Source organism: Halichoerus grypus, chromosome X (assembly GCF_964656455.1).
Source record: "Halichoerus grypus chromosome X, mHalGry1.hap1.1, whole genome shotgun sequence".
In the NCBI taxonomy this organism is placed as follows: domain Eukaryota; kingdom Metazoa; phylum Chordata; class Mammalia; order Carnivora; family Phocidae; genus Halichoerus; species Halichoerus grypus.
Window position 1 is genome coordinate 96336052 of NC_135727.1, and position 19922 is coordinate 96355973.

At 39.5% G+C, this 19922-nt stretch overlaps 1 protein-coding gene across 13 annotated transcripts in view; it reads left to right on the top strand.

The window, feature by feature from the left end:
• Nucleotides 1-19922, top strand: part of CASK (calcium/calmodulin dependent serine protein kinase) — a 343515-nt gene that overhangs the window by 296920 nt on the left and 26673 nt on the right. For 6 of the 13 annotated variants that reach the window (XM_078064623.1, XM_078064622.1, XM_078064625.1 and 3 more), the window contains 6 exons: nt 3393-3471; nt 9925-10010; nt 11107-11175; nt 13914-13982; nt 15411-15446; nt 17132-17328. In XM_078064623.1, coding sequence (XP_077920749.1) covers nt 3393-3471; nt 9925-10010; nt 11107-11175; nt 13914-13982; nt 15411-15446; nt 17132-17328 — 536 coding nt within the window. The remainder of the gene's footprint in view (nt 1-3392; nt 3472-9924; nt 10011-11106; nt 11176-13913; nt 13983-15410; nt 15447-17131; nt 17329-19922) is intronic. The other 7 variants (XM_078064629.1, XM_078064631.1, XM_078064632.1 and 4 more) reach the window with 3 other exon arrangements.

A 19922-nucleotide genomic window follows, 5' to 3' on the forward strand; every position in this document is an offset into this window, starting at 1 on the left:
GATACCTAGGAATAAATCTAACCAAAGAGGCAAAGGATCTGTACTCAGAAAACTATAGGACGCTCATGAAAGAAATTGAGGAAGACACAAAGAAATGGAAAAACGTTCCATGCTCATGGATTGGAAGAACAAATACTGTGAAAATGTCTATGCTACTCAAAGCAATCTACACATTCAATGCAATCCCTATCAAAATACCATCAACTTTTTTTCCACAGAAATGGAACAAATAATCCTAAAATTTGTATGGAACCAGAAAAGACCCTGAATAGCCAGAGGAATGTTGAAAAAGAAAAGCAAAGCGGGTGGCATCACAATTCCAGACTTCAAAGCTGTCATCATCAAGACAGTATGGTACTGGCACAAAAACAGACACATAGATCAGTGGAACAGAAGAGAGAGCCCAGAAATGGACCCTCAACTCTATGGTCAACTAATCTTCAACAAAGCAGGAAAGAATGTCCAATGGAAAAAAGACAGTCTCTTCAACAAATGGTGTTGGGAAAGTCGGACAGCCACATGCAGAAGAATGAAAGTAGACCATTTCCTTACACTACACACAAAAATAGACTCAAAATGGATGAAAGACCTAAATGTGAGACAGGAATCCATCAAAATCCTAGAGGAGAACAAAGGCAGCAACCTCTTCGACCTCACCCGCAACAACTTCTTCCTAGACACATCGCCAAAGGTAAGGGAAGCAAGGGCAAAAATGAACTATTGGGATTTCATTAAGATAAAAAGCTTTTGCACAGCAAAGGAAACAGTCAACAAAACCAAAAGACAACCAACAGAATGGGAGAAGATATTTGCAAATGACAGATAAAGGCCTAGAATCCCAAATCTATAAAGAACTTATCAAACTCGGGATGCCTGGGTGGCTCAGTCAGTTAAGTGTCTGCCTTCAGCTCAGGTCATGATCCCAGGGTCCTGGGATCGAGTCCCGCATCGGGCTCCTTGCCCAGCAGGGAGCCTGCTTCTCCCTCTGCCGCTCCCCCTGCTTACACGCGCTCTCTCTCTGACAAATAAATAAATAAAATCTTAAAAAAAAAAAAAGAACTTATCAAACTCAACACCCAAAGAACAAATAATCCAATCAAGAAATGAGCAGAACACATGAACAGACATTTCTGCAAAGAAGACATCCACATGGCCAACAGACACATGAAAAAGTGCTCGACATCACTCGGCATCAGGGAGATCCAAATCAAAACCTCAATGAGATACCACCTCACACCAGTCAGAATTGCTAAAATTAACAAGTCAGGAAACGACAGATGTTGGCGAGGATGCAGAGAAAGGGGAACCCTCCTACACTGTTGGTGGGAATGCAAGCTGCTGCAGCCACTCTGGAAAACAGTATGGAGCTTCCTTAAAAAGTTGAAAATAGAGCTCCCCTATGACCCAGCAATTGCATTACTGGGTACTTACCCCAAAGATACAAATGTAGTGATCCGAAGGGGTACGTGCACCCAATGTTTATAGCAGCAGTGTCCACAATAGCCAAACTATAGAAAGAGCCGAGATGTTCATCAACAGATGAATGGATAAAGAAGATGTGGTGTATATATATACAATGGAATATGATGCAGCCATCAAAAAAAAAACGAAAACTTGCCATTTGCAACGACTTGGATGGAACTAGAGGGTATTATGCTAAGCGAAATAAGTCTATCAGAGAAAGACAAGTATCATGATCTCACTGATATGAGGAATTTGAGAAACAAGACAGAGGAGCATAGGAGAAGGGAGGAAAAAATGAAGCAAAATGAAACCAGAGAGGGAGACAAACCATAAGACACTCTTAATCTCAGGAAACAGTCTGAGGGTTGCTGGAGTGGTGGGGGTTGGGAGGGATGGGGTGGCTGGGTGATGGACATTGGAGAGGGTATGTGCTATGGTGAGCACTGTGAATTGTGTAAGACTGATGAATCACAGACCTGTACCTCTGAAACAAGTAATACATTATATGTTAAAAAAAAAAAAAAAAAAAAAAGAGCAAGAGAAGATAGTAGGAAGGGAAAAATGAAGGGGAAATCGGAGGGGAAGACGAACCATGAGAGACTATGGACTCTGAAAAACAAACTGAGGGTTTTAGAGGGAGGGAGGTGGGGAAATGGGTTAGCCCGGTGATGGGTATTAAGGAGGACATGGTTTGCATGGAGCACTGGGTGTTATATGCAAACAATGAATCATGGAACACATCAAAAACTAATGATGTAATGTATGGTGACTAACACAACATAATAAAATAAAATTTTAAAAAAGAATTGAATTTGTAGTTAAAAACCATTCCTCAAAGAAAACTCCCAAGATGGCATAACTGGTTAAATCTACCAAACATATAATAAAGAAATAATACCAATTCTACACAAACTTTCCCCAAAACATTGAAAAGAAAGGAATTCTTCTCAACATTTATTATTATTATTATTATTATTATTATTATTATTATTATTATTATTAGGGGCTAGCATTTTTACCCTGATGCCAAAACCAGATAAAGACAGTAAAAGAAAAGAAAACTACAGACTGGTATCCCTCATGAATATAGTTGCAAAAACTCAAACAAACCCGTATCTTAACAAAAGAAGAATACATCATGACCAAGTGGAGACTAATGCAGGAATACAGCTAACTTCTAATAGCCAAAAGCTAGGGAAAAAATTCAATCCATGAATGGATAAACAAAGTGATATATCCATACAGTGGAATACTCAGCAAGGACAAAGAATTAACCATTGATACATACAACAATGTGATTAAACCTAACACTGTGAATTTTAAAAAAGCAACAAAAAAGAGTACATACCCAATGAGGGGCCATAGGGTAGGGGAAGGGGTACAGGGATGGGAGTTGATTACCAACAGGCACAAGGAAATTTTTAGGGGTGATGGATATTTCATGCTCCTCATTATGGTAATGGTTTCATACATGTATACGTATGTCAGACTCACCAAATTGTACACATTAAGGGGCACTAAGGTGTTGGTCAAACTCCCAACTCTTAATTTCAGCTCAGGTCATGATCTCTGGGGTCGTGGGCTCAAGCCCTGCATCGGGCTCTGCACTCAGTGTGGAGTCGCTTGGGATTCTCTCTCCCTTTCCTCTGCCGCTCCTGCTCGTGTTCTCTCTCTCTCTCTAAAAATAAATAAATCTTTTTTTAAAAAAGAAAAAGCACAATATAGAATGTATGTATTACTATTATTAGAGCAATCAAAATACCAAAAATAACATTTTTGTCATGGCATGGTGGAGTAACAGATGGTTTTCCTCCTTCATTTTCCGTATTTTCTTGAATGTTTTCCTAACTTTTGTAAATAAAATTATCTACAGTGAAATCACAAACATAAAAGGGAATAATAATTCTATTTTACTTAACTTTTTACAGGGAATCACTTTAAAAATGAATGAGCTAAATCATTGTATTGTTGCAAGAATTATGCACGGGGGCATGATTCACAGGCAAGGTAAGTTTCATATGTGATTCTTTCCCTCCGTAACTGTTTGTTCCTGTAGCCTAGTGAAAGTATTTTTTATGATCCATGTAAACAGTCTTTAATCTGTGGTCCACATAAATGATCTATTTAAATTATCTGTCTTTGGTTTTAATCGCTGTTGGTCTCCATTTGTTCATATTCATCTGTACATGCTCCAGCCTGTGGATAAGGGAGGGGAGGGTATATTACAGTTCTGTTACTGGAACATCTCTGAATTACTATTTGGATCCTGACTTATGAAAGACCATGGGGGATAAAGCAAAGTATCATACCTGGCCCCCGGATATATGGGAGGCATCTATTCTGGGACATACAGACATACATATGTACATTCATTTATGGATAGAGATATATAATGACAGTTCATGAATTTCTCATTCACTCAGGAATGAGATATACTCTTTCTAAATTAGGAAATTAGAGTTTGATAAATAATATAAAAATTAAACGGTAAAATAAGAGCTATCTAATCTGGATTAAGTTTTTAATACCTACTACAGTAATTGCAGTCATTCTGAGAAGGGACTTCACTAAGGCCTGAAGTAAACAAAGAATGAGTTTTTGAGAAAGGGGAACTTTCACTAACTCTCGGGTGGGCAAGATTTGCACATGCAGGCGTAGCCTCCTCTTTGAAAAGGCTGAGTTATAGGTGCTAGTGTTTACAGGCTGATCCAAGAAATGATTCTCCTGTCCAAAAATTAGGCTTCCTTTCTTTGAGATCAGGGTTTTTGGGGGGAGTTTTTTTGTTCTTTTTTTTTTTTTTTTTCCTTAGCACCCTCTTTACTTTTTCCTTAACCCCAGAGAGCAAGAAGTAACACCAGAAGCATTTTCATGCCTTCCTGACCCCTGTGTACACAGATGATGTCCAGCATCACTGCTGCCTTCAGGGGAATCTTTATAGGCTGCAGGAGTAGACAGCGCTCACATGGGAGAATTGGTTTTAGACTCCAGGATGAATTTTCTGTTTCTTATTTTAATAATTTGCTATAAATTCAGTGAAGTCACAACATCGTTTCTGTCATCTCTTTTTCTTATATTACTGTGTGACTAGGACCTGCCATCTCTGATAGAAGTGGTGTAGTGGACCTCCTCCTCCTAGTCTTGTTTTTGAAAGGTAGCTTTCCCATGATTCCCCACGAAGAATGCCATTTACTATAGAATTTTAGTGAGATGCCTTTTATTAGGGTTGAGGAAGTTCTCTTATATTCTTAGTTGCTAAGCCTTTTAATTATGATTGAGTTTTGAATCTTACCAAATGCTCTTCATCTGCTGAGATCATTTGGGGGTTTTTTCCTTTTATCTATTAAGGTAGTGAATGACTTTTGAAGATTTCCTAATGATAAACCCCTTCTGCATGTCTCAGATAAACCCAGCTTACTCACTGTGGGTTATTATTATTTTTTTTTTTTTGTATGTACTGCCGGATTCTGTGTGCTCATGTTTTGTTTAGAGTTTTTGTATTTGTAATTATGGGTGAGACTGGCCAGTAGTTAATTTTCCTTTCTTGTCTTTCTCTACTGGATTTTAGTTTCAAAGTTACATTGCCTCATAAAATGACGTGGAGAGCCTTCTCCCTTCATGAGTTCTCTGAAGGACTTTGTAGAATACTGGAATGATTCATACCTTTAAAGTTTGGTAGAACTTGCCTATAACACTGTCAAGGCCTGGTGTTTTGGTTTTGATTTTGGTTTTTTTAGAAAAGACTTTTTTTTTTTTTTTTTTAAAGGAAGCTCTACACCCACTGTGGGGCTTGAACGCATGACCCTGAGATACAAAGTTTTATGCTCAACCAGCTGAGCCAGCCAGGCACCCCAGGAAAGACTCTTTTTTTTTTTTAACTGCTTCAATTTCTTTAACATTCATAAGGTTATTCAGGCTTTCTATATCTTGAGTAAATTTGGTAAATTACATTTTCCTTAAAAAACTTAAGTTTTAAAAAATTATTGTAGTAAGCTTCTGCATAGTGTTCTCTTACCTTTTTATTCCCTGCCATCTCTATAATTATGTCCCCTTGTTCATTCTTAAAATTGTTTATTCATGCCTTGTCTTTTTTTCTTTTAATCAACTTTGCCAGGGGTTTGTTCAAAAACCCACTTTGGGTTCTCTTAATTCTCCCCGTTGTATGTTTGTTTTCTATTTCATTGTTTTATGCCCTGATTTCTATTTATCTCTTTCATTCTACTTCCTGTTGGTTTTATCTAACTTTCTTAATTAGACACTTAGTTCATTTATCCCAGTCTTTTTTTTTTCTAATATATGCATCTGAGTCTAAACTCTACCCTTAAGTACTCATTTATCTGTATCCCACCAGTTTTATTATAAAGCATCTTTATTGTAATTCAGTTCTAAGTACTCTTAAATTCCTATTATGGTATCTTTCATTGACCCACATTTATTTAGAAGTGTTTTTTACATACCACATCTAAGAAGATTTTGTATCTTTTTATAATTTACTTCTAACTTAACTGCACTGTGGTCAAGAGTGTGGTCTGTATGGTACCATTTCTTTGAGGTTTGTTGAGACTTGCTTGATGGCATAGCACTTTAATCAGTTTTTTAAATAATCCATGTGTACTTAAGAAGAATGTTTATTCTTTAACTGTTGCATGGAGAGTTCTCTATATGATGATTGGCTTGGGGTTAATTTTTTTGTTCACATCTTTTTTTTTTAATTTTTTTATTGTTATGTTAATCCCCATACATTACATCATTAGTTTTAGATGTAGTGTTCCATGATTCATTGTTTGTGCATGACACCCAGTGCTCCATGCAGAACGTGCCCTCCTCAATACCCATCACCGGGCTAACCCATCCTCCCACCCCCCTCCCCTCTAGAACCCTCAGTTTGTTTTTCAGAGTCCATCGTCTCTCATGGTTCGTCTACCCCTCCGATTTCCCCCCCTTCATTCTTCCCCTCCTGCTATCTTCTTCTTTTTTTTTTTTCTTAACATATATTGCATTATTTGTTTCAGAGGTACAGATCTGAGATTCAGCTGTCTTGCACAATTCACAGCGCTTACCAGAGCACATACCCTCCCCAGTGTCTATCACCCAGTCACCCCATCCCTCCCACCCCACCCCCCACTCCAGCAACCCTCAGTTTGTTTCCTGAGATTAAGAATTCCTCATATCAGTGTTCACATCTTCTATATCTTGACTAATTTTTTTGTCTGTCTCACCTATCAGTAATTGCTGAAATATCTCACTATCATAGTAGAGTTTTTCAATTTCTATCTATAGATCTCTCCATTTTGGCTTTATATATTTGAAGCTGTCTAATTAGGTGCCTAGAAATACCTGGTCACCATTTCTATCCTTACTGATACTTTCTATTTAAAACCTATTTATCTAATATTAACATACTTATCCCAACTTTATGTTAGTATCTGCCAGCATGTCTTCTTCCATCCTTTTATTTCCAACCATTCTGTGCTTGTATGCATCAGAATTTTTTAAGCTGAGTTTTTCATTTTTTAATGCACTGTGAGGATCACTGTCTTTTAATGGACAAGGTTAGTCCATTAATATTTATTGTGATGATTTCTTTCATCTTTTTAATTTATATTTATTCCATTTTTTTATTGATTTTCTTGTTCATTTTTTGTTCCATTTTTTCCCCTGGTAGTCTAGAATTTCAGCACTCTATTTCTGTTTTTAGGTGGTTACCTTGAAATTTTATCCTGCGTATTTAACATCATGTATACTAAAGTGAAACAGTATCTTAACCCCACTCCCAAAGAATACAAAGACATTGGAACACTAAATCTGATCACACTCCTCACTTACATATCATTCTTGCCCAGTATTTGAGTTCTGTCCTGTTCTAAATTCACAAATTTGAAATTACTATTAAAATATGACCATTTTTGCTTGGATTTACATAAATGTTTATGATTTTATTTACTCACCATTCCTTGTATCTTATTTTGTTTCTGGTATAGTTAACATACAAGTGTTTGGTATATTAGTTTCAGGTATAAACTCACTATACCTTCTTAAATCTCAGACAATCCTTTGGGGAGCATTTTCCTTCTTCCTAAAGTACATCCTTAGAAGTTCCTTTAGTGCTAGTCTCCTGCTGATAAACTCTCAGGTGGTATTTTTCTGCAAGTATTTTATTTCAGCCTCAATCTTGAAGATTAGTTTTGCTGAGAGCACAATTTTAGGCTAATGGTTACCATTCTGTTGTATTTTGGCATCCATTGTTTGACATTGGGGAGTCTGATGTCACTACAATTGTCCTTGCTTTGTAGGTGATCTCTCCTTTCTCTCTGGTTGTTTTAAGAACTTTGTCTTTAAGGGGGGGGAAAGATCTTTGTCTTTAGATGTTCTATAGTTTTACTACCTTCCAGCATGGCTTTCTCTTTATTTATCCTGTTTAGGATACATTATTCTTCCTGGATCTGCATAATCATGTTTCCATCAGTTCAGTAAAGTTTACAACCATCATTTCTTCAAATATTGCCTCTTCTGCATTTTCCATATTCTCTCCTTCTGAACTCCACTAGACATGTGTTAGACATTTCCTCTGTATCTCTTAATTTTTTTCCTATTTTCTTTATTTCTTGTTTCCTATTTTCCCTCATTTCTCTGGCCTGCATTCTAGGTAATTTATTTAGTTATATCTTCTAGTTCACTGAAACTCTCTTCAGCCATATCTGAATTCCTGTTCAACTCATCCATTCACTGGTTTATATCACCAGTTATAGTTTTCTTTTCTAGAAGTACTAGTCACTTGTTCTTACTTTTATTTTCAAATCTATCTGTTCACATCTGATAGTCTCTTGTTGCATGCTCATCCTTACAATTAGGTCCTTTATTTTTTTTTTCTAATATTTAACATGTAGCTTTTTTATATTCTGTATCTGATCATTCTAGTATCTGTCCTCCTTGATGATTTAAATCTGTTTTTTCTGTTTCTGATGACTCACATAGTAGTTTGCCTTATTGTATGTTTGGTGACCTTTGATTGTGAGCTTATTGTTTGTCCTAATTAGTGGAAGTCCTGTGGGCCTAAACTGGGTACACTTTCCTCCAGAGGGAGTTTGTTGCCTCTTCTACTAGTTACCGTGGAGTGCCACCAATCTGGATCTTGCCTCCCTCCAGATTCCTGGGGTCAACTTCTGTCCCTTGCTGTTGGCCCAAGGCTCAGAATCCAGCTAGCAGGCAATGCTACTGTGGCATCCACCCTTTCCACTGTTTCATTCCACCCTTAGTTTGCCACCACTCTGGAGCCAGCTCACGGGTTTTTGTGTGGAGTGGATGGTAGGGATGGAAGTAGGAAGTGCTCTTAGAATTCGTCCTCCTTTTGTGAGACCAGTAACACTTCAAGAGGTGTACCCTAGGTGAGATACAGTTGTGAGAACATCTTCCAGTGACTAACCAGCCACACTGGAAGCAAAAGTCCCCAGATTTTTATTTTATTATGTTAATTTTCAAACATGAGTAGAGAGAATAGTGCAGTGAGTTCAAGTAGAGAAAAGTGGAAAGAAGAGTGCTGCGATCACCCGCATACCCATTACCCACTAGAGTCACTGTTAATTCATGGCCACACCAGTATCATCTGTACCTTCCCCTACTGTCCACCCCCCTGGATTATTTTGAAGCAAATCTCAGGGGTCTTATTTTCTTTATGTGCATTTTAGTATGTACCTCTAAAAGATGCTGTGACCTTTCATAACGATGTCCAGCCAGTATGTAAGCATATGCACAATTTATAAATAAGGAAGTAAAATTTCACATAACTCCCTATTTAAGCATTGGTTCTTGGTCACTCTTTCCAATTGAAGTATTAGAGGACCCTGAAATGCCTACCAAATTATTATAAAAGGACTGTGTTTGGTCTAATGTAAGTTTAGTGTTATACAGGTATTATCACAATTCTCTGTATCACATTTGGTAGATAATCATGATGAGAATGGTAGAAAATGATAACAGACGCTTCAGTGGTACTTTACTAAGTGCCATGAACACTTCTGATTCTTCTATGTGTATTAAACTAACTAAATCCTCAAGGCAAACATATGAAATAGGTACTATTTTCATCTCCATTTTGTAAATGTTGAAAACTGAGACATGGAAAGTTTTGGTAACCTACCCACGATCTTAAAGCTGGTAAGGGATGTGGCTGAAATTTGCCCCCAGACAGTCTAGATCTAGAAACTGTCATTTTAAACCATGATACACAGTGCCTCTCTCAGAGAAATAAGCAGATTTCCACAGCCATCTTTCGAAAGTGTGTCTTCCATAAGTAGATGTATCTGTTTTGGTGAGTTTACCACATGAGCCAATCTGTACCTGTTTCTGAAACACTGGCCTTCAATAGTTAGCTTAATTTTTTTAATTACTTACATTGCTGCCTTTGGATTTTGTTATAAATGATACATATATCATTTCGTGTTTATAATTGTGTCATTTCTTTAGGCACACTTCACGTCGGTGATGAGATTCGAGAAATTAATGGCATCAGTGTGGCTAACCAAACAGTGGAACAGCTGCAGAAAATGCTTGTGAGTACATGCAGGTTTCTCTGTCTTTGTTCCAAGATTGACTTTCAGTTTGTTAGCTTGTTTTTTAATGCACGAATAAGCGGTATTCTTTTGTAATCAGAGTATTTCTGATCCCACCGTTGGTGTGGACTTGAATTTCTACAACATTCATAAGAAGTGACAACTGGGAAACTGTTTACATGCAACAGAGCTTGGAAACCTCTTGCCCATCGAGCAGCATGGGCTTCGACGCTCTCCTTTCCTCCTTGATCTCCTGTTTCTTACTGGGCAAATGTGTGAAGATAACCTTTCCAGTTGTGCGTATATGTGAACTAGTCTCTCACCGACCTCCATCCTGCTGACATCAGCAACGTCAGGAGCCGTGTTCCTGTTTAGCTGAGTCATAGCCAGCTGCATTGGATCTCTCTGCAGCACAGAGGGAAGGAAAGACAGAGTAGACCTGGCTGTTTCTGACCGTACACATCCAAAATCTGTGTTCACAATTGGCCTTGCATTAAAAAAGCAGGCTGGCGGCCCCTGGCCTGTGCTCACTGCCGTCCGGAGCAGAGGCAGACGTATGGGACCTCTGGTCCTGGGCCGTCTTCCAACTACAACACAGCGGCCTCCCAAGCCATGGCTATCTCTTAGGTGTGAAATAAGCACACAGACTCATGACAGCAAAATCCATGAGGCCAACGTTGTGAAAGAAAAAGCAAATTGAACGGAGTACACCATCACCATGCAGCAGACCAAATATCATTTTCATGTAATTACTTACTCTGTTGTCTGGCTCAATCCATGCTTGCTTTTGAAAGGCACTTAGAGGTTTCTGCATGTGTGTCAATAAAAAGGGAACCGCCAGAGGTCTGTTCCACCGCTGCTGCACGAACCAGGCAATCGGCCTTGACTTTGCAGGGTTTCTCCCGAGAACAGTGTCTATTCCTGTGAGCAGCCCCTACATTCTATGTCCATTTCGTTTTAGGCCCCTGCGTGCTCAGCTGACTCGCATTAATTACCCCCCCCACACACACACACACACACATTTCGAGCGGTTTCTCACGCGTCTTTGTGTGCAACATTTGTGTGTTAAGAGAGCTCTCCTTTCTTCTGCCTCCAGCGGGAAATGCGGGGGAGTATCACCTTCAAGATCGTGCCAAGTTACCGCACTCAGTCATCGTCCTGTGAGGTAATGGCTCTTGCACAACACCCCCCACCCCACCCCTGTCTCCTCTGGGTTCTTAACTAACTGTCTGCTGATGGCTGAATGTTTTGGCTTTCTGGGAAGTTGTTTCTGCCTGTGCTGTTGATCACTGCACACCAATTTTACAACAAAGATAACGGAACAGAGTAGGTTCCATTCACCTACTCAGCCCTGCTTCCATGGGGATCTCCTCAGCACTTTAACTACCTGCAGGCTGGGACCGCAGCAAAATCTAGAGGGGCTCCAAGTAATGACAGAAGGCTTAGTAAGAACAAATGGCGTCTCTGAGGAAAAAAAGAAAGATAATTGCAATAATATTTCCAGGAAGTACATTCACTTCCCTTATTAAGAAATCACACAGATAGTTCTTCTTTCCAAGAATTTGAGAAGTGATCTATTTCTGTTAAGATTGGGGTGTTAAAAAAAAAAAAAAAAAAACTGTGAGAAGTCCCTGGACAGATGTTAAGTCCGTGAGGAGTTGATAACTGACTTTCCGAGAGGAGTAGAAGCTTTTGCAACCTTCTGTGAAATTGTTTCAATTTGGAACACTATGTGATTCATAAGCAAGTAAGTTTCCTAGGGTAATACAACCCCAAAGTTTCTTTCTCACGGTAGGTGTATCCTATAGAAATTGTAGCTCTCCACCCTAATAGTATTAATATTCAGTTTCATGTCAGTCATTAAATGAGATTCCAAAATCTATTCTTTTTATATCTGGAAATACAGACTGGCATGAAGGGTCTGTCATCCTTCGGTCATTGCACATTCAGCTTGAGCATAATTATTTGAAGCTTGTTCTTTTTGTGTGCATCTTCCAAGTCTGTGTACATCAGTGTGAAGTACACACTTCCTACAGTTAATTTTCGAGACTGACAAGTAACTTATTGGAACTCATCTAGAAAATTGAATTTGTACTCAGGAGAAGTCGAGGGAGAAATTACGATGCCTCTTCCAGGCCCCAGGAATGCTGTAGATCTCATAAGCAAACTCAAGAGGCTTTATGTTTTGTTCTCTAAACCTATCGAAGATATGTCTAAGAATTTGTAGTTTGGTCAAGGATATTTTTTAGTGCACCATGACAGTTGGGGTTTCTGTTCTATCAGGTTTTGAGCTCCTCTTGGTGGCTTTCTATGGAACTTCAATTAATAACTATATTTTAAAAGAAAATGCAGAGCTACTTCTGCTCCAGGAGTCACAGTTTTGAAATTTGTAACCTAGAACACAAACCTTCCGGGGAAGAGAGAACGTCATATACACACCTCTCATGTGAAGCGTTCTAATATTCTAAAATCATAGGTGGTCTTCATACCATTTCTCAGCATTGAAGACATTTAGTGAATACAGTTGATCTGTGTTTTTTTAGCTAACTAGGGGATATTGTTAGTTATTAATATACAAGTTTCTCTTGTGTTTTTTAAGTGGTGGAACTAGTTTTAGGGTGGGACCAGTATTACACATGTAAATTCTGCACTTGAGTCAGAAGAGCCCCCCCCTTGCCTTCTTTATCTCTGAAGAGTAGAAAAAATGATACTCCCCTCCTAGCCCTACCCCCAACCTGTTTGACCCTCAGGTGTTCTGGCAGAATTCAAGCCTGTGGTTGGACTCTTCCCAGCTAGGGTAGTACTTCCCAAAGAAGGGCCCGCTGGCCACCCATATCAGCATCCCCCGGGCAAGAGAGGGGAGACCCCTGCCCTCACGCTGGCCCTGCTGACTTGAGTCTCTGGGGGTGGCACCTAGAAACCGATCTGCTCATGAGCATTAGAGAATGCTCGTCTAAGGGAGCCCATTATTCAAAAAGCTAACAAGCTCCAGAAGTTTTCTGTCTGTCTTCTAGAAAAAAACAAGTGTCTTTTGAGCAGACATGTACATCTCAAAGGTTTCAAAGAACTCCACTAAACCAGAAATGCTACAGTGCATATTTTCTTCCTCTCCTCGTGCTCGTCGTTAAAGCTGATTTGGACAATAAGGGAATGGAGCCCAGAAAGGATTGCAAGTGTCTCACACAGTCTAGAGAGTGTGACCGAGGACCACGGATCTAGGGAGAGTGGCTATGCCTCCTGGGACCTTTGCCAAAAGTGTAATATTTTTAGAGGCTCAAGGTTATTGTTTTAATCAGTCTCCTAAAATGATCTAAAGAATAAAGGTTTCTTCTCTGGTGGATGTCTGTCTTTTACCCTCATTAGTAATATTTGTCCTGGAAAGACTCCAAGGTGATTACAACATGAGAAGTCTTTTTCTTTTTCTTTTTTTTTTTTAGATTTGTTTCACTTCAAATGAGTCATTCAGTAATTTTTGACACTGAGGTACCTAAAAACTATTAAGTACTTTTCAAACCTAATTTTGAATAAAAAATTAGGCAGCTGGGATCTTCAGCACAAGAAGTGTATAGTAATATTTGTCATTTTACAGTCCTTGATAGGATTTTAATATCAATTCCCTCTTCTGGGTCTCACTTAAAGTCAGCCAAGGTTATAGAGTGTTGGAGACAGGAAGGAAATTCTCATGAATGACACGATCATCGCGTACAATAGGTGAATCCTCCAACTGCAAACATTTTTTCATACTTCCGTGAAATCATGCAAGTAAGTCAGTATAGCGCCTTTGCAGCTAAGAAACCAAACCCCAGAGGAAACGGTTGTCAGATTGTGGTTGGAACTGTTGATGTGAATATCTCTGTCTGTGCCGCTGTGTTCTGTGTTAATGAACCTTGTGTCTTATTTCAGAGAGAGTCCCCCTCCACTTCCAGGCAGTCCCCAGCTAATGGTCATAGCAGCACTAACAATTCTGTTTCGGTAAGAACTCTAGCTCCACACAGCAAAGTGTGGCAATTCTGTTGGGGCCACCCGCCATGAGTGTTCTAGTTACATGTGTTCAGTGCAAATACTGTCTTCTGCCCACATACAAGGCTACTACAGCTACAATGCAGTTTACTCCTGGAAAATCTTTTCAACATTTTCTTCTCGTGAAAAAAAAAAAAAAAAATCCCTTTGATTAGTTAAATTGGAAGAACTGGAGTTCGAGATTGCTTTGGTCACACTCAAAATATTTCTGTGTCACCCCACTTAGCATCTCTGACTTGGCTCAGACTTAACGCAAAAGGATATATGAAGTGACAATTTGTTGAAATTTCTAAATTTTTTTTTTAATTGGAGAAAGATGAAGAAACAGAAGGATTTTGCAGAGTAGGCATCTGGGTATTCTCGGGCTTTGTAGTTGTCTATTCTGAGTGATATCAGCAACCTGTTTTAGTTTCCGCTATCTACGTTACGAATTGGTGTGCCCTCTGTTATTGTGGTCCGTGCACATATTTTTGTGAATTATAAGCCTTGCCTGGATATGAAAAGCAAAAGGAACTGGCTTCCAACTGCACTTAAGCCACGCTGTTATCACATCTTTAACACAAAGTACTTGATATTTTGACTTGAACTTGGAATTTTACCGTTTTTTTTTTTCAGAACTATTCATTTTGGAATATGAAAAAAATTGTTTTTCATTTACTTAAATGGAAGCACTTAAAGTGCAAGCGTCTGATCTTTCGGGGTAACAAAATCTTAAGTTGCTGATACTGCTGTTGAAACGTACCGCGAGTTTCACTAAATGCAGCAATATCGTTCGTTTGCTATCCACGTGCCCTTTAAAAACACATCAACTGCCTTTAATCAGATAAAGTTGTCAATAATTTAGAGATCATCTCAAACGGAATGATATCAGTAAGAGAAAGTATGGAGGAAAATTTCCTAACGACCTTTGTTTTTAACTTCCAAATAGGCTACCAAAGGAATTCGTTTATAATAGTTTAACAAGTAATACTTTGAAGATGGTGAAAATCCATATAGCCATTGAATTTCTCAAAACTGAAATGATTGCAGTGACTAAGTTAAAAAGGGCAACAGCTCTTTTAAGTTTGGGGTTTTGTTTTTGTTTCTGGTAGGGCCGTTTCACTCACAGTGGCTTTTGTGTTGAAGATGCTGAGTTGTTTCTTAAGAACACATTTTCTCTCTTGCTTAAACTTACCTGCTTTCCTCAGCTTGCTGCTAAATGGCCTGGGTTTGATTTTTTTCAATAACTCAACACTTCTGAGAAATGGAATAATGTATATGATCTCTTTACAACTGAAATCTAGCTCATTTTTTAACCATATTGTAACATAACACACAAATTACCTTGTACTCTCGAAAAGTAAATGAAAATTTTTCTCCTGGGTTGGCTTTATTCTACAGGACTTGCCATCAACTACCCAACCAAAAGGACGACAGGTGAATAGATATCCTCTATAGAAACTTCTCTAAACTGAGCTGCTAATAGCCAATCCTTTATTAACCCTTTCCATCCCATAATGTCTGCATTTTGGACCATAACATTTAAGCATTGAGAGCTTGTACCATTTCATTTTAACACATTACACATGACTAATTTTCTATAAGGATTTTTTTCCTCACATCTTTGTAGCTGTGATGGTTATTGTAATTTCAACCTGATAAACTTGTGCTGATGGTTTAAGAATTCAGCCTTCGGGGGGGTCTTATGGGCCTGCCTGTGGCGTTGGGGGAAAAAATTGTGAAAGGTTGCAAAACTCCTATAATTCTAAGAATAACTAAAACGTATGTGCTGATGACTATGTTTAAGCAATAATTTTCTGAAATTTTCAAGGCTTTTTCTTAATTTGTATTTGCATGTGGATCTCTAAAAGCCATTTACAATGAAAACTCAGAACATCCTGGCTTTGCATCCCAATATTCCTCTGTTGGGTCACCCGGGGAAAGTGACATGCTGCCTGCCACCAGCAAGCAGCTTCCAGTTTGCCAAGCACTTTAAGAGTATGCATTTCAGGTGCAAAGGCAGAGATAGGTTAATTTTACAGGCTGGATTTCTGACAAGAAAACTTGAACAGAATAATCACGCACTAATTCCAAAGCCTTCAGGTTGGTTTTACAGTGACTGAAACATTAATACTCAAATTTAATTTCAAGAGGTAGAATTTTTATGGGGAATTTTCTTGGAATTTGGTGTCCAAAGATAATCCGATTTGGGGTTTAGGTGTGCGTAAATTGGCACCTGAGAGAATTCACCCATAGTTTATTCTTCAGACTGCATAAGTGATGCAACATTAGATATCTAGCACCTTATTTTAAAGCATTTGGAAACACAGTGATTCATAAAATGCTGCCATATGATAACCCCTTATGTGCTCATCTGTTTCCTTTTATAATATTTACTAATTACATTGACATATCCTAAAACTCAGAGCCTTGAACTCTGCATATCTTGAAGCTCTGTGCTGCTTTCACGTGGCAAAGCTAGGATTCAGTTATTTTTCTTCTCTAGGAAGAGTAAAATACAGATACAAAGCCGAAATCCTTCTTAAAAACTTAATAACACGATTGATTTTTTTAAATGCTTTAAAAACTGTGTACGTTACGTTTAAGTTTATCAGCAGTGTGTAGCCACACACAGCTGTCTTGTAGGCATTTTACAGCAAGAGACCGACACAGAGTGCTTGCTGCTTTTGTATCACGTGCTGCTTTGGGGTTAAAGCCTCCCCTGAGTGTTTGTGTATATGGTGTAAACGCTGCCACGTGATCATGACAACATGTCCATAACGTCAGCTAAATATATGCAGACTTAAAAATGCTAAGCATACCTCTCTATAATTAGAGACCTAGTCTGTTACAGTAAAAGCAGGTGCTAAGTGTTGATCTTTATTAAACAAGTATTGGCAGCGTTCCCTCCAATTAAGAACAGCAGAGGCTTGAGCCTGCACCCATCAGAGGTCGTCCATTGTTTCTAGTGGTAGCAGTTCTGTGCCCTATCTCCATGCATCATTTGGCTTCACCATCTAATGTCCTGTTCGTATTGTAAGTGTTGGTGTGTGGTTATTACGTTAGAGCTGTTTGCTTTCACATCGCCGAGGCAGCCCTTCTTACAGACTCCTGTTTTATAGATCTATGTAAGAGCACAATTTGAATATGATCCAGCCAAGGATGACCTCATCCCCTGCAAAGAAGCTGGCATTCGATTCAGAGTTGGTGACATTATCCAGATTATTAGTAAGGACGATCACAACTGGTGGCAGGGTAAACTGGAAAACTCCAAAAATGGAACCGCAGGTCTCATTCCTTCTCCTGAACTTCAGGAATGGTATGTTTTTGTTGTTCCGTTTTGTTTTACAATAAAAACAAAGCCCCGACCATCCGTTTGTAACCTTCTATTGTTCTATTGTGTAAAACCTGTTTGCTCTGCTAGCCAAACAAAGTTCACATTAGTCATCCAAGAACTCTAAATCCTCAGCATCTTGCAAGTTCCTGCTTAGAGTCAGGTCTTGGTTTTACATAAAAGGAGAGGAAGGTCTAGAGGGAGGTTGAGTGGCTAGCCCTCAGGTCGCAGGTCACGGTCACCTCCTGGTCCCTTAGCACAGCCCCCCACTCCCACATGCTGCTTCAATCCTTTTAGAACTGCGTTTTGTTTTGTTTTAAAGATTTTATTTATTTGAGATAGCTCGTGCGCGCGAGCACGGGTGGGGGCGGGGCGGGGGAGTGGAGGGAGAGGGAGAAGCAGACTCCCCGCTGAGCAGGGAGCCTGCCCGCCCCCCCCCCCCGGGGCTGGATCCCAGGGTCCTGGGATCATGACCTGAGCTGAAGACAGACACTTAACCGACTGAGCCACCCAGGCGTCCCTGTTTTGTTTGTTTTAAAACACCCTCTCCTTGCCCCTCTGCATGCTCTCTCGGTGCTCATTCCACCCCCCACCAGCAGCGGGGAAAACCTCAAAGGCTATGATTCAGGGTCATTCAGGGTATTTGAAGGTAAAATGGGTTTCCCTGTTAGGAGAAAAAGGCAGCCAGAAGCTTCGTTCTTTACCTTGCGAACTCTTTAAAAATGCCTATTTTGTTAGAAAGTTCAAGCGGTGGAAACAGGTTAAAGTCAGAGAGCTTTTTGACACCATTTTTAACTGCGAGAAAAGGAGTTCCAGATTACTATATATTTTAGTAAAATCTATTTCTGCCATTGTTACTATTTGCTAACTTTAACTGTGTTTTGAAAGATGCTGGTGATTTTGCATTCGTCTGTACTTCAGCAATATATGAGAAATCTAGCAAAGAGATGACTTTATATCTGAGTTTTGTTTCATGCAACCAAAAATAGCAACCAGTAGGCATTGGGGCAGTTCGTACCCAAATATTTGAAGCTAGCTAAGAGACCCCAGAGGCCCTGAGTCCGCAGACATTGAGAATTGTTTTCTCACCCCTTTTTCTCACTAGTTACAGGGATTTCTCAGTTAATTTCCTTTGCGTGATTGCCTCCGTCACTATCCCATGTTTCCAAAAATATTCTTACATTTAGACTGTCAGGGCGGATAAGAACTTCAGATGGCATCATTTTCCATGGGGACTCACAGGCCCTGCCAGAGGAAGTGGCGGGCAGCCTTCCATCTGGCCCTGCCTTGCAGCCCCATCTTCAAGGAAGAGTTTAAGCATTAGGATGGACGTGATTTCTGAGTCACTTTCATGATGGATGTTATTATGTCATTAGTGACATTTACGCTTGACAAAATGTGTTCTAACCTGCTGCCATTTTTTAAAAGAATTATGTAGATTCCAGACCTCTTCTCCCTAGTCAGATCATCTGTAGAAATCCTGTTTCACAGACACCTAGAACTCCCAAGTCCTCTGGAAGAATCCTGAGAAATGGCAGTGGGAAAAGCAGATTTGCTCCCTGTCTCCTGTAATGGTGGACTAGGTTATCTAAATCGATCCTCCTGCTGAAAAAAAAAAAAGAAAAGAAAAGTGCTGCAGAAAATATGTTTCTGAATATTACCTTAAAAGCATTAAGTAGCCAAAAAGGCATCGGGCAACTGAGTGACAAGTTTTTATGTGAAAGCCATTAATCGAGTGATAGAAAGTAGAGCAGCATATTGGCCCATTTTGCCAAGAGGACACGTCTATTACTGAAAACTTTTCTGCCAGAGAACCAAGGTTAAGACCTAAGGCCTGTACAAGCAGGGGGATCTGTTAGGAGACCCGTCCCCCATTGTCGGGACTGCAGAGACTCTGCCCTCGGGTTTAAGAGCAAGCAGAGAAGTGTGCCCTTGCTGCCCTTCAACAGCTGGGGACTGGGGAGAAGGCTGCCTTGTTACTGAGCAAAGCCAAAGACACAAATAAAAGGAAAACAAAGTTTCCCTAAAAAAATCATGGCCGCTGGTCCGCCTTGAATAGCTCTGTACCCAGATACACATAGCCTGGGACGGTCAGGGGACTTCCAGCCTTACACTTGATTTGAGGCCTCTCCTTTACTAATAGTAGTTCCCTGTATCTGTTACAAATGAAAAGAAAGTCTCTGAAGGAGAACACTTTATGCTAGGCCTCATCCTAGAGCCCTTTCTAACCCCCCACATAAACTTTTACTAGGGCAGCGACCAACGAGTCAAAAAAATAAAAAACAAAAAACCTACAGGCACAAAAGGAAACAAGACCTGCCTGACAGACCCAACAGAGACCCTACTGAAATGACAGGCAGCAGAAACAAACCCAATCCCACTTGACGCAAGGTTTTTAAACAACTGTGCGTATATTTTAAAATCAATAATCTTGAAAAATATCTTCAGAGAACAGGGAAACTGTTTTGAAGAAGAACCAGAAGGACCTGCCAAGAACAAAACACACAGTAACCAAACCTCAGTGGCTACACACCTATTAGGCTAAAATTTTTCCAAGTTTTCACCATCAGGGAAACGGA